This window comes from Tenrec ecaudatus, chromosome 2 (assembly GCF_050624435.1).
Source record: "Tenrec ecaudatus isolate mTenEca1 chromosome 2, mTenEca1.hap1, whole genome shotgun sequence".
Classification (NCBI taxonomy): Eukaryota; Metazoa; Chordata; class Mammalia; order Afrosoricida; family Tenrecidae; genus Tenrec; species Tenrec ecaudatus.
Genome location: NC_134531.1, coordinates 12,197,927 through 12,212,661, shown reverse-complemented (window position 1 = coordinate 12,212,661; position 14,735 = coordinate 12,197,927). Strand labels below are relative to the sequence as shown.

General features: G+C 42.9%; 1 protein-coding gene across 1 annotated transcript in view; it reads left to right on the top strand.

Moving 5' to 3' along the window:
* DNAH5 (dynein axonemal heavy chain 5) overlaps window positions 1–14,735 on the top strand; it is a 378,136-nt gene that overhangs the window by 329,429 nt on the left and 33,972 nt on the right. Inside the window, exons 69-71 of the mRNA XM_075540865.1 lie at window positions 6,844–6,965; window positions 9,177–9,326; window positions 13,423–13,668. Coding sequence (XP_075396980.1) covers window positions 6,844–6,965; window positions 9,177–9,326; window positions 13,423–13,668 — 518 coding nt within the window. The remainder of the gene's footprint in view (window positions 1–6,843; window positions 6,966–9,176; window positions 9,327–13,422; window positions 13,669–14,735) is intronic.

The window sequence follows — 14,735 nt, the reverse complement described above, 5'->3', positions numbered from 1 at the left end:
CACACACTGACAGACTAGTGGCAGTCACCTTGAAAACCCCACTGGCATAGTGGTTACACACTAGGCTGGTAACCAGAAGGTCCATGGTTCTAAACCACCAGATGCTCAGTGGAAGAAAGATGAGGCTTTCTACTACCATAAGGAGTTATCGCTTTGGAAACTCACAGGGGCAATTCTACCCTGTCTTATGTAGTCACTATCAATTCGAATCTACTCAATGGCAGTGACTTTTGGGGAGTTTTGTTTTTTTTTTGTAAATACTCTAGAAAAGTAAAAGAATGAGAATGAGGAAGTACAAAGAAAGAATGTAATTACATTAAAGCACGCGGTGAGAAGGTGAGAAGAATGAGGACTTGAAGGGCTGTGGGATGGGGGAGGGTTGTCATTGTGATGGGGTTTTTCATGGTGGTGTAAATTGTGTGTTCTCGGCTGCTAACTGGAAAGCTGGAGCCTTGAGTTCACCCAGAGATGCCTTGGAAGACAGATCCAGTGATTTTCTAGAAAAAGCAGCCATTAAACATCCCGTGAAGCAGACGGGGTTGCGATGAGTCAGAACTGACTCGATGGCCTCTATCGGGAGTAGTAGTGAGTGGGGCCATCCTTCCTGAGAGATGGACAGACAGGGCACAACCCCAAGGAGGAGAGGGACTTGTCCAGAGGTCTTCTAGAGGGAGTGTGCTGGAGGCAGATAGCGTAGGAGCCTCTGGGTGTGACTTGGCCTTGTATGGGGGAAGTGACCAGAAGTCGGCCAGAGTCAGCTAGCCAATTAGAGATGTAATCGTCCAGAGATTTCTAGTGCACGTATAGAAGTATTGCTTCCTGACCATTCTCTGTTCCACTGGAACAGTAAATCCCGGCAAAAAGTTGGGGAACATTGATTCACTACCACCTTTTTGAATGCCTAGAAGAAAATAATGTACATTCCCATTGGGAAGATGATCGAGGATCAAAATGGTTTAATCTGTTCCATCTACTATGACACTCTTCTAAGCAAAGCCTTTAAAGACTTCACACACATTTACCTAGCTATCTATTTATTTAAGAGGGTAGGTATTTATTTATTTATAAATAAGTATTTATCTATTTTTCTCGCCTTCCCCTGGGATGTAAAATTTCAAATCAACTTGAATACTGTCCCTCTGGAGGCAGTAGGGAACGGTGCGATGTGCTTACTGGATAGGTCTGCATTCTTATTTTTAGATAGATGAATGTACTTTTATATCATTGTGCGCGCGCGCACACACACACACACACACACACACACACACACACACAGCCAGAGAACTCCTCAGAGGCAAGGATGGCAAGATTTTATCTTATGTACTACGGACATGTTTTCGGAGAAGGACTTCAAGCTTGGTAGAGCAGAGGGGCAGAGTAAAGGTGGAAGGGCTTCAATGAGATGAACTTCACCCAGTGGCTGCAACAAGAGGCTCAAATGTGAGACCAGCGATGAGGCTGGTGCAGAGCCAGGTGTTGTTTCCTTCTGTGGCGCACCGGGTCTCTATGGGTCAGAACTGACTCCACAGCACCCAACAACAGTGACAGTAAAGGCAGCAAAGGCTCAGGCAGTTAAATTGGAGCTTGGAAGGGTTTGACTTTGGAATCGTCTCTGCCTGTGTGGCTTTCACCTGGCTCTGTGACAACAACTGAGCAGCTTTACTTTCCACACTTCCTCCGTGGGATCAGACAGACAGTGGGTGAGCTGGGGGAACCCTGCCCCAGGAGCCAGAAACGTGTCACCGAGTTCTGGCCTCAGACTCTGGACTCTGAGCTCCAGCTGATGGAGTTTTGTTTTTTAAGGAAAAGTAGTGTCTGACATCCTTAATGCAGGAACGAAGTGCATTTCCCCTGGAAATGAACCTGGCCACAATGTCCAGTTCTGGTGGAACTTCTGTCAACCGTGTCCGAGCCTGGTGGACAATTAGAAACGGGGCTTTAGAGTGAAGGAGAGAGCAAATGTCCTTGACATTTCTCCATGAGTGACCTTGTCAAGAAGGTGACTTAATATTTACAAGCTTCAGTTTCCTCATTTATGTATAAAACCTGGATAATGGAATCACATAATGTGATCATTGGGAATGACACATTTTAAAAATAAATCTTGATGTGTAGAATATGCTCAGCAAATGATAGTCATTATTAAAATATCTTCAATCTGGAATGTGCATAATTTGGCCTTTTTTGGTGTATGTGGGGTCTTTTGAAAGTCCATAGGACCCCGGGGCATACTGGGTTAGCACCTCGGGCTGCAACCCTCAGCCGTTTGCACTTGGAAGTCAGCTGGTGGAAACCACCAGAGAGAAAGGCGAGGTCTCCTTCTCCTACAGAGAGTTACAGTCTCAGAAACCCACATGCGTGGTTCTCCTCTGTCCCACGGGGTCGCCATGAGTCTGACTGCATGGCAGTAAATTTGGAGTGTGGGGTGAGAGCCAATGACAGAGTTCATTGATGAACTCTGTGGAAAACAATTGCTGCATAATTGCCCTTTGGGAGTCAGGGTAGCGAAAGTGTCCTTTCGTCCTTCTGCATGAACTTTAACATCCTATGTCCACATAGCCATACCATTTGGATGCTGGCCTTTTAGCTTGCCCGCGATAAGATGTGAGTGAATCAATGTGGGGCCATGGCCATAGTGATTGTAGGGTACAATTTGAAAAAAACAAAGCAAACCCCCAAACCCGAAATCCAAACAAACCTATCGTCACACACATGTGTCAGTTTTGAAAGCACGATGATAAAAGCCCACACATGCCCTCCACCAAGCAAGAGCCAAATAATGGTGGAAATGGCAAAATGATCCGGAATCCTGAGAACTTAGTTTCAATGATCAGTTCCATGACTGTGCATTCACCAAGAACGCCTTAACGCCAGTGCCATGTAATCTAGAAATACGTCCCCCTACACCATCTCTAATTAAAAATGTTCTTTATGCTCTTTGACCCCTTTGGAACAGGCCACCGTGTGGTGGTTAGCTGCCTCCAAGTGGCTTCTGGCAAACGCTACTCCCATACACCAGGGAACAAAAGGCGAGCCAACTCTGTGCCATTGCGGGGAGTTGATATGTAGGGGGTTGGACCACTGGGATCTATAAGGTTTCATTGGCTACATTTGGAGGCAATCACCAGATCTTCCTTCCTTGCCCATCTTAGTTTGGAAGGTCTGCAGAAAATGATTTATTCTCTTAGCAACATGCCAGCCTCCACTGATGGATGATGGTGGTTGCAGAAGAGGTCTGTCTGCTGAGGCCAAAGGTACATAACCTGCATCTCCTGTGTAGAAGACAAGATTTATCACTGAACCACCCTGCCTCATGACATGGTTAGAAAACCAAACTTGTTGTCATTCAATCGGTGTGTACTAATAGCAACTCTGGAGGACAGGGTAGAACTATCGCTGTGGGTTTCCTAGACTGTGACTCTTTATCGGTGTAGAAAGCCCTGTCTTTCCTGAGAAGTGGCTGGTGGTTTCAAACTGCTGACCTTGCAATTAGCAGCTCAACTAAAAACCAGTGGGCCACCAGGACTCCTACTATATGACCTGTGACATCGTTACCCTCTGCTAAATAATGAATAATGTTTTGGCCTTCAAAGACCTCCTTTTTCCTTAAATTAACACTCCCTAATATTCTGGTTAGTGCCCCATTCTTTCCAGTTTGTGGGAAAGTGGACAGTTGCCATGGAAATTGGTGTAGCATTTATTCAACACGATGGCATTGCCTTTAGGATCTTAACTGTTCCCTGGTCTTGAAGCAATCAGTTTTGATTTTATGAGCTAATACTTCTATTGAAATGACTTTAAGGTCACACTACTCTTGCTGGAAATAAGCTAAGTGGACCTGGCCAAAGATAGCCATTTAACCGAGTGTCTATTAGTACCGGGATGAAGTAGACATCGATCCAGTAAATATCTTCAGTCTTATTACCTGTTCATTACCTGTTCTGTCTGAACAATTTTAGATTTTAGAGATGGTCAAATGGATGAGATATGCTTTACAGATAATTCTCAGAGACTTTTTTCCTTGAAACCCTTTAAGGATGTTATTAAACAGTGTGTTTTATCTTGCAGAAAATTTATTAACTCAGACTTAAAAATAAAATATGATTGGTCAGCCATTTTCCCCGAGGTGGGAAACAATGGCATTTTGAAGGTTCTGTTTATTTTATGGTAGAGTGCAAGTCATATGAGCTACTAAGTGAATCACCAATGAACAAGAGGCTTTAGTACCAAATGGAATTGTTTGCTGTCAGTGGATTGACCAAAAATAAGTTACATGCACAGTGTCCTTGGGGTGGATTCAACATGGCTGTAACTGTTTTGACTTGTAGAGTAGAATCATTGAAACACACTTGGTACTACTAACATACTGAACATGATATCCCTTTCCAGAATCTAGTCTCTCCTGAAAACATGTCCCAAGTGTGTGAGAAAAAGTAAAATGAAATCTTTGACAACTTCAATCTTTTCTCTGTTTGTCATGATGCTGTCTGTTGGTCATGAGGCATTTTGTTTTCTTTTGTGTTGAGTTGCAATTCATAAGGAAGGCAGAATTCCTTGTATTTCATGAAAGCACTTGGTGCTTCAAGTCCTCTTAACTTTCAAGGTTATGTCTTCTGGATGTTGCAAGTTGTTAGTAAGCCTTCCGTCAAACCTGCTGCGTTGTTTTTTTTCTCCGAATATTTGCCTGGCATACAGATGAAATAAATAAGGTGAAAGGAAACAACCCCGATGCACACCTTTCCTGATTTTAAACCATGCAGTCTTCTCTTGTTCTGTTGGAATTGATTCCTATGTAGGTCCTGATTTTGGTCCCCAAATCCCGCTGACCTCCACCCATGGAGCACTGTGAGGACTTGCTTCTACTTCAAACTCTCCATTCCCCGCATCCTCCATCACATCACCTTGCGCCTCTTCTTCTTTAATTGATTCCTGTACAGGTCTTGACCTTGGTTCTTGTACAGGTACCCCATGAACATAATGAAGAATTCTGTAATTCTCTTTTTTTCCTTCTCAATGTGATCCACCATCTGTTATGCCTTGGCATAATCTATAAAACACCAGTAAACGTCTTTCTAGTATTCTCGGTATTTAGCTGAGATCTGACATCAGCACTGGATGGTCCTTAATACTGACAATAGATACTTTGTTATGTGCTAGACCTCCATCTATGGGCTTTATAAACAAGCTACATGTCACTACCAGAGCACTTGCCCAGCCAGGCTGAAGTCTTCCATTTTTCATCTTGGAACTCAGAGCTCCAGAGAGATGGTTTGTTCTAGACCTTGTCAAGGTGGAACTAGGACAGAATTGATAGGCATGTTGTTAATTGCTGTTGAATTGGCCACCACTAATAGTAATTCCATGGACAACAGAACTGAACTTTTCTCTGGTCCGTCACCATTGTCATGACTCGGGGTATCCTCCAGTTAGATCGGTGTGGCCCTGGTGCATGCTGAGTGTGCAGTGACCTGGCAGGCTTATCTTTCAATGCCATTTGGGATGTGGTGAGGTGAAATTCCGCATGTGGCCCCTCTCTCCGTGTCTCTGTGAGCCCTGGCAGTGTAATGGGTTATGAGTTGGGCTGAAAACCACAAGGTCAAAGATAAATCTTTCTATGCCCACGAAGATTTTCTGAAACTCATTAGAGCAGTTCTATTCTTTCCTATAAGGTTGCTAAGAGTCTCAGTAGGAACAATGGCGGCCAGCAAGGGAGTGAGTGAGGATGCAGGTCTCAGTGATTCCCACCAAGAGACTGGGTGTGTCTATGCAAATAGGGCATGTGCAATACTAATTGAGGGGATTGCTCAGTTTTAGTCACTACTCCGCCACCATCACTGCTTATAAATATGAGCCATCTTTGAAGCAGGAGCTAAGGGAGAAATTCCAAGCCTACTAGAAGTGGAGCACATTGCAGATCTGTCTGAAGTGGCAGGGGCCGAGACCAGAGGCACTGGAGGCTCAGGATAGGGACTGTGGGAGCAAAGCAACCAAGCTGAGACCAGCGGCTGAGGCAGGGAGACCATGAGACAGGGCAGAGGAGCCCCATTGGCACTCTTCATTGTGACTGTGAGTCAGAACAGTGGGCTGGCTTCCTGATCCATGGAAGGAAAGGTCATGGGACCACAGGGCTGAGAGGCTGAGGCCTGGAGGGAGACTTAGCTACTGGCAGAAAAGAGGTGTTGCTGTAGATCAATGACTGTACCTGGAATGTTTCCTGATCCTGAGTTTTGATCATCTATTAGCTTCTCTAATAATCCCAGTCATTGTGAGTATTGTCTGGGAGTGCCGGGTGGGTGTTGCAAGGAATTATCAACCGCAGCATGGACATAGAGTGCCATGGGGGAATGGTTGGTGTCAGAATACAGTAAAGAAAGATGGAGGAAGGAGTCATGTTGGATTTCTGCCTCATGGCAACAGGGAAGACAGAGGGGGTCAGTCATGGCCACCCCTCCATGCTGTTTACTGCATTGGATTATCTGTTGTGATTTTACTGCCTAATTTTTGGAAGTAGATCACCAGGCCTTTCTTCCTAGACTGATAGTCTGAAAACTGCTGAAGCAAGCCTCCCACTGGTGACCCGGTTGGTATTTGAAATACTAGTGTCATCACATCCAGCAGTGTAGCAACACACACATGACACACTGACAAATGGGTGACAAATAGCTGTATTACCAATTATTACATGCGTTTTCACCCAAAGCAGCTATTTTCTTTTTAAAGCCTAATTGTAATTTATATTTCTGCACTTAAGTGTCAAGAATCGTAATTATAGTGAAGATATATTAAATGGATGGCTTTTCATTAACGAGACAATTGTGATTATTCATGTGTCTAATTTTAAAGGTGGTGCCTCATTGGACCTTAAAGCCTGTCCAACTAAACCCTCTAAATGGATCCTGGACATGACCTGGCTGAATTTGGTGGAGCTCAGCAAACTTCGGCAGTTTTCAGATGTTCTTGATCAGGTAACTTGTGCTTTAAATAAGCTCTTGCTACGATCACTGGGGGAAGCTTTTGGGTGTATCACTAGCTACAATCTAGAGAGACCAGTCTATGAGAAGAGCATCATACCTGGTAAAGTCGAAGGGCAGCTAAAAAGAGGAAGGCCTTCAACAAGATGGATTGACACCGTGGCTGCTACAGTCATTTCCAACCTAACAAGGGTGAGTGTGGTGTAGGACTGGTCAGTGTTTGGTTCTGTTATCCAAAAGCTCAGTCTCAGCAGGAACCCACACAACAGCACCTAACAATGACAACAACAATCTTTGTGACCGAGAACATTTCTAATATTTTACTCTTAAAATAAAGAGTAAATTTCCTATTTCCTGTACTTGATCTTTCTCTCGGTTCACCTTGACTTTGTCCAGGGACACTCCAATCATTATGGATGGATCCTGCGGGAAGAAAGGTGACCAGGAACATTACTGGTGCTGTCTTGGGTCATGGCAGCATCACCAATTGGATGTCCACTGGAGGAAGGGCTGCTGGAATGATTAGATGCATCTGTGATGCCATGCCTTCTTTACAGAGAGAAACTGAATACTGTGAAGACTAAGCTTTGGTTCTCGCCTTGCGCTCGCCTTCTCCTCCATTCCCCTCTTGTTTCTTCCTTGGTCCCCCTTTGCTAGGAACCTGGCAATGATGTTCGTGATTACTGCCATGTGCGTGGGGGGGGGGACCACCATTCTTTTGGGTCAATAGCAGAGTTTCAGGGACTGTGGATGCTCTTCCCTGCAATGGTCTTAGCCAAGTTGTCATTTCTTCACAGGGGTCCTGTATTTGTTATTGAATTCAGTCTCTCCTAGAGATTACCTATATTTTACGCCTGAAAATCCCTTCATACCACATAATTGTGTTAATCTGGGTAGACCAGAGAAACGAATTTAAAGACACTCGTGTATAAGAAAGATATTTATATACAGAGTAATTGTACATTTAGAAAGCTGCACAGCCCAGTCCAGGTCAAGTCCGTAAGCCCAATTTAGCCCATGTGTCCAATACCAATCTGTAAAGTCCTCTCCAGCCTCACAAAACACATGCTATGACTCCAAATGCAGGAAGATCACGGGCCAGTGGGTGGGAAGTCTTATGGATCCAGTGGTATTATTAGCATCTCAGCGTGGGCAGGGAGCTTCACATGGCTCCTTCAGCTGCTGCGCTCAAATGTAGCTCCATGTGTCTTGTCCACAACAATGTCTCACAGGGAGTGAGTCAGTGTCCTGCCTCCAGTGAGCTATTTATCTCCTTAGTGTCTCCAAATAAGGTCATCAAGCAGCCACCTGATTGACAGGCCAAACTCCACCCCTTCCCTTGTAAGTCTCAATTTGACAAGAGATGATGTAAATACCACAATCATCTTTAAATGATTAAAAGAGTTTATTATTTTTTTCTTACAGGATACTTTCAAAGTAAATACTTGAGATGATATTTTCCCTTTGGTGAAACCCCAAGCAATACTTTGGGGACTTTCATCAAAGGGATCATGGCAGAGAATTTAAGATTGTATTTATCTATAGGTCTCTTTTGTTTGTTCAGTGACCTGTAGATGCTTGCCTGTGTAATGCTGTGTCTCTTGTTGTTAAGCCCCAAAGGGTAATGAGTGTCTTCCTTTTCTCATTTTCAATTGCCAGCAGGTGTCCCATCATATATTTGATGCATCTAGTTAGTCATATATTTCACATTTCCCTAGACTGCTAGAATATTGACCAACATTTTTACCATTACAATTTTACATGTATTAAATATCTTCATTCTGGCCTGAAGCAGTATGGGAAATGTGGAAACGTAGGCTAATGAAACTGGGTCCCTCGTCCTGAGGGGATGGTAAGAGCAAGTCCGAGTTCCTTCAATTGATGATAATGCATTTCCACTGGCTTATTTATACTTAACATTTTTTGCCAAAAATGTCACAGAAGACTTTATTGATGGAAGATCTCCCTGTTTTGAGAACTAGCCATGAGCTGGCGTTAATCCAGACTGTCTTTGGAGAAAACCACTTGTAGCTTAGACTCCCAGACTATTTGACGTCCCAATATAACAATGAAAGTACTAGACAAGGGATATAGTTCACACACCTCTGGAATCATCAGAATGTTTGATGAAAAGATATCTGTGCATTATTACTGCAAGTTGTTTGTGTGGTGTGACATATTTTCCCCCCTCACTGGTATTTTCAGATCTCAAGAAATGAGAAAGTGTGGAAAATTTGGTTTGATAAAGAAAATCCTGAAGAGGAACCTCTTCCAAATGCCTATGATAAATCTCTCGATTGCTTCAGACGGCTTCTCCTGATTAGGTCCTGGTGTCCTGATCGAACCATTGCCCAAGTGAGAGAAACAGGGAAAGGGACATGGGAAAGGAGAGGAGAGAAGTGGGGGATGGGGAGGCAAAGCAGGGGGCAAAATGGGAGAGGAGATTGAAATATTCTTAAGGAGAATTACCTTTTATACTTAAAGAAAGATTAAAAATGTTCATTTCAATGAGAATTTTCTAGTACAGTCTTACGTGCTTTTCTATCCATGCAAATGTGAACACTGTAAAAGCTAACATGAAGAAATGCTGTGAGGTGTACATTCACTCTAAGTGATCTCTGAATCTTCTTTGGGCCAAGTGGTATATAAGAAAGAGTGAATGAGAGAACCATATTCGTACGCTTGACAAACAGGTAGAACATCAGGGTCATGTATTCTTCTGCAGTTGTATTTTATTGTAACCCCCTGATGGTAGGCTATTCGGTTTGCTAGGAGCTAAACAATATTTGATCATGAAGGGCGTCAAGCTGTTAAGAAGGGTGGGTAGACTAGAGGGAGGCTCTATTCTTTAACATTTGCTTAGTGTCTATATGCAAGAAAGGAATCGGGGCTAGAACTACAAGGGAGGTTCAAAAATATTTGTGGGGGAAAACTATCTTTTAATTCCTTTTTTTTCATGAACTTGGTGAACCCCTTCCTATTTGAATTGTATGCAACATTTCAATGTGTTTCCTGCCTCAAGAAGATCTGCTTTTTCAGAGAGCTGTTGAGTCTTGCCTTCACATATGAAAAGACACGTTTCTAACATTCAGCGCAGGCTGGTTCCTGAAGGACTTCTTCAAATAAGCTGTAGAGAACTGATAGGCCAGGCTTTGTAATGGAATGAAGGATGCTCTGCCCTTTGCTATCCAGAGGGGTGTTAAAAACATGGGGCATAACCACCGCCAAGTCCACTCGGTCCACTGTGGAGCCATAGAAACAACCACATCCAGAGATTTATTGAGAAGAGAAAAATGAGCTTTGCAGCACAGGGCACCTTCCTTCGTTTTGTCTTCTGGACTTCATTACTTTTATCCTGCCCAAATGAATCGTCCACAAGACGCGCCTTATTTCACAGCAGCATGGAAGGGAATGTTGGAGCAGCTTCTTGCTCTCTCTTTCTTTGACAGAAAACATAGTTTTCTCAACAGTGCAATTTAAGTCTGTCTGAGCCCATTGGCACTGCCACTGTCAATCCATCTTGTCAAAGGCCTTTCTTTTCTTTGCGACCCTGCTACTTTACCAAGGATGAAATCCTTTTCTGGGGATTGGTGTCCCTCGATAGCGTGTCCATAGTACCTGACAGGTAGTGTCATTGTCTTGCCTCTCAAGAGCATTCTAGCTACGCTTCTGCTATGACGGAGCTGTTGTTCTTTCGGCACTCCATGGTGCATCCAGCATTTTTTTGCTAACACCATAATTCAAATGCATCTGGAGTTTCAAATTTAAAAACATATGGGAAGGCACAATTCAAATCATGAGACACCCTCTAAGCTTGGCCATTTTAATTACTGCCTCCGTACTGCAAAGGATGCATAAATAAAGAAATCCAAAGCCACATGACCACATGAGTAGAATAAGATTCTGAGCCTGGCAATTTAGCTCAACCCGGTGCCTGATTTCTAGACTTATTGAGCTGTTGGACGTTACTGAAGGTGAGGGAGTGGGGAGAGAGAAAGACTCCAACAGAGTCAATAGCTTGCCAACACAGATGGGATTCCGTGAGGGGATTCAAAGAATTTACTTCCAGTTCGCTGCCCTAATGGATGCTTTAAGTGTAAAGGAATTTTACATCCAAAGGTAGTTTATTGTTTCATGATATTAGAACATCGCTGTTGCCAGATGAACGTTATAAAAGAGGAAAGCAAGCAAATTTGTGATTTCTACCTTAGAACTCCGATTGCAAGTGCCATTTAACAATGGGTTCACCAAACTCAATAAAATATTAGATATTGGCTCTTCCAAATAGGTGCAAACAGACTGCATCCCACCACTGAGAATAATCTGACTGATAACATAAAAGAACCAGAGTGACAGCATCCTAGTAAATCCTGAAGTTCCTGTCCAGGTGGAGGGTTGGATGTCTTTCAGAAATCTCAAACTAGAGCAGACTTCTTTGGTTCTGGTTCAGGTCCTACATCCTCGGGCATCCTGGTCTACCATTAATACTTATAGGATCCTCTCTGGGGCACCATCTCTGTAGCACCCACTTCTGGTTTCCTAGTTGATAATCCAGGGATCAGCGTTCACAGTTAGCTAGCAGCTATTGGGAAGAACAAGGTAACTGGCTGGGCTGGCTATCCTGCCCCTTCCGCACTTACAGCTTGGAGCTTGACCTGGAGTTGAGTCCCAAAGGAGACAGTTCAGTAATGGGAACTTATGTGGGAATTCAGGTTGGCAGAGCAGATGCTTGAGCTAAGACTTGTAAGGTCCTTGGGTCATGCCTCTTTTCCCCCTGCTATTGGAGGAATTGGACTAGTAACTTCCTGTTCTGGGAAGACACTTCAATTCCTTTCTTTCCTGAAAAACATTTCCAAGTACAGTCAATTTAAATCTCCATTCAACTGTTCCCCTAGCAACACACTTACCTTTGGTGCCTCCATTGTTCAGTGCCCATAGGTGGTCAAAGACTGACCCTTGAAGTAAAAAGACGGAAGGAAAGACCAAAAGGCAATGTAATTATTGTCCACCCAGGTAGTATCTAAGACATGACAGTTAATATATAAAATTATAAAATTTCATGATTGAGAAGCATCAGGGTTATGATTTCATTTTATGGAAACCATGATTACTTTTTTGGCAGGAAGAACAGAGACTAATTCATAGGAGACTATTTACTATATAAAAGTTTTGTTTAAAAAAAGGGTTGTATGAAATGTTTTGTGGTAACAAGGAAAAATAAACCAATGACCCAAGGAGAGCCTACCCATCCATGACCTGTTTGTGCTATACTTTTAAAACGTAGTTAACAATCCTGTGTCTGATTTTCAAACTCACAGTGCTTGACCGCGCTCTGAAAGTGAGCATAAGGTGATATGTATTTGTTTTCCTATGCGGAGGAGCTACAATTCTTATATAAGACTCTGAGATGATGCACTTCACCCCATCTCTACTGCCATCTTGATAAGAGGGTTGTTGGGTACATGTCGGGCGGGTGGTTAGCAGTTCACCCACTCCATGGGAGAAACATGAGACTTGCTACTCCTGTAAAGAGTTACGGTCTCAGAAACCATTAGGGGACGTTTTATGCTCTTTTAGAGGTTCCAGATGAGTCAGAATTGACTCCATGACAATGAATTTTTTTTTGAGAATATTGCTACTATAGCTAGAGGAAACCGAGTTAGCCAGTAGTGATGGTTTTGGCTTTGGGATGATAAAAATATGTAGTAGTAGAAAGTAGTATGGATTGGAGAAAAAGTGCTCTTGGTTAATGTCATAGAATTCAAATTTTGCTACATACATAGAATATTTATGAGCTAAGGGTTTTCAATATTTGTTTACTCATTCAATAAATATTTGATATGCTATATTCAATAAACAGTCATTCAATAATTATTTGACTGCTATTCATTAAATTCTGGGTATTAGGATGCTGTTTTAGATTTAGATATATAAGTATTTCCATTCAAGCATCTTAGATGATAAGAATTTCTAATATGTATAGCAAGAAGCAGCAATTCAAATAGGTTCCAGAGACCAAACCCCAAACTCACTGCCATTGAGTCCATTCTGATGCTTAGAGGTGCCACACAGGCTTCCTATAAGGCTGTGAATTTTGGGGGGAGCAAGGAGCTTCATCTTTCTCCTGTGGGGAAGCTGGTGGGTTTGAACCGCCGACTTTAGTAACCCAATGCACAGCCGACAGTACCGCTAGAGCTACTAGGTTCCAGAGAAATAGTGGACACACTTGAGTTCTGTTCTTCAACTGTGTAATTTTTGGTTTGGAAAGTAACACTCTCTCCACCCCAACCAAATGGGGACCAAATTAACCAACAACAAACAAACAACAACCCTCTGGCAGGCTTACTGTGGACATAATAACCCTGTTTAAAGACAGGAAATTTGGAAAACCATATTGCATGCTTACATGGAGCGGCTGGGCTCTGAGTGACTCCTGTCCTGTTTTTGGTAGGCCCGCAAGTACATCATGGACTCCATGGGAGAAAGCTATGCCGAAGGTGTTATCCTGGACTTGGAAAAGACGTGGGAGGAATCAGACCCTCGAACGCCACTCATCTGTCTTCTGTCGATGGGCTCAGACCCCACAGATTCCATCATTGCCTTGGGGAAGAGATTGAAAATAGAGACCCGCTATGTGTCCATGGGTCAGGGCCAAGAGGTCCATGCCCGCAAGCTGTTGCAGCAGACCATGGCCAGTGTAAGGCCAGGCATTTAAACTTGCCTTTCCTTGTCAGATAGCAATACAGAGAAGAACGTAGGAATCATTAGGAAGAGCTTGGATTTACATGATGCATGCTCCTTACTAAGCCGTGCAAAATATATCTATTAGACATGGATACTATTTTAACATAAAATGTCATTTTACACTGTGAAAAATACTGGTTTCAAAGAAAAACAGATACAACTTAAAACATTTGTTGAAAACACACTCAACCAGAACATCTCGTTTTCTACGCCGGGTGCAAAGATAGTGTTGTTCTAAGAATGAGAAACATGAACATTAATGATGTACTTGTGTAATTTAAAATTAAGATAAATAAGGATGGCATCAGGTAACTAGACTTTGAATAGAGCAATTTTACCTCCAGTCTATCCCTGTGTTCTGTTTAGGAATTTATTATGCTCAAATAAAATAAACCGAATCCTTATTATCATCATGTTTATAAATTGTTAGAGATGTTAGTGTTTTAAAAGTTTTGTTAAAAAAAGGGTTGTATGAAATGTTTTGTGGTAACAAAGAAAGATAAACCAGTGACTCAAGGAGAGCAAAATGTATGATCTGCTCAATAAGAAGAAAATCGGGTGTTTGACATAGAGTACAGCAGTGTGGTGCTTTGGGTTAGGCAGTGAGCTGTAACTGTACGGCCTACAGTTCAAATCCATCAGTTACTCTATGGGGGAAAGATGAGGCTGTCTGCTCCCATAAAGACTGGCCCTCTTGGAAGTCCTGCCTACAGTCACTGTAAGTCAAAACCGACTCCCTGGCAATGGGTTTGGTTTGGTTAGGAGAGCAATTCCAAAGAAGCAACATGGGTTAAACTACTTTAAGGTGGAGATTGTAGTCAATTTTCCCACCTGGAAGCTTGGCTAGCTCAGTGTCCCCTTCCTCCTGGATGAAAGAGAGCACCTGGGGCTGCAGGTTGCCGTGTCCTTTTGTATTGCGCATGCTCTGATTTGGATCGGAGCAGTATCAACCGCAGTTTTCAGACTGCATAGAGCAGGAAGCCTATTGAGCAGTGCTCTTTATCTGAAGGAAATATTAGG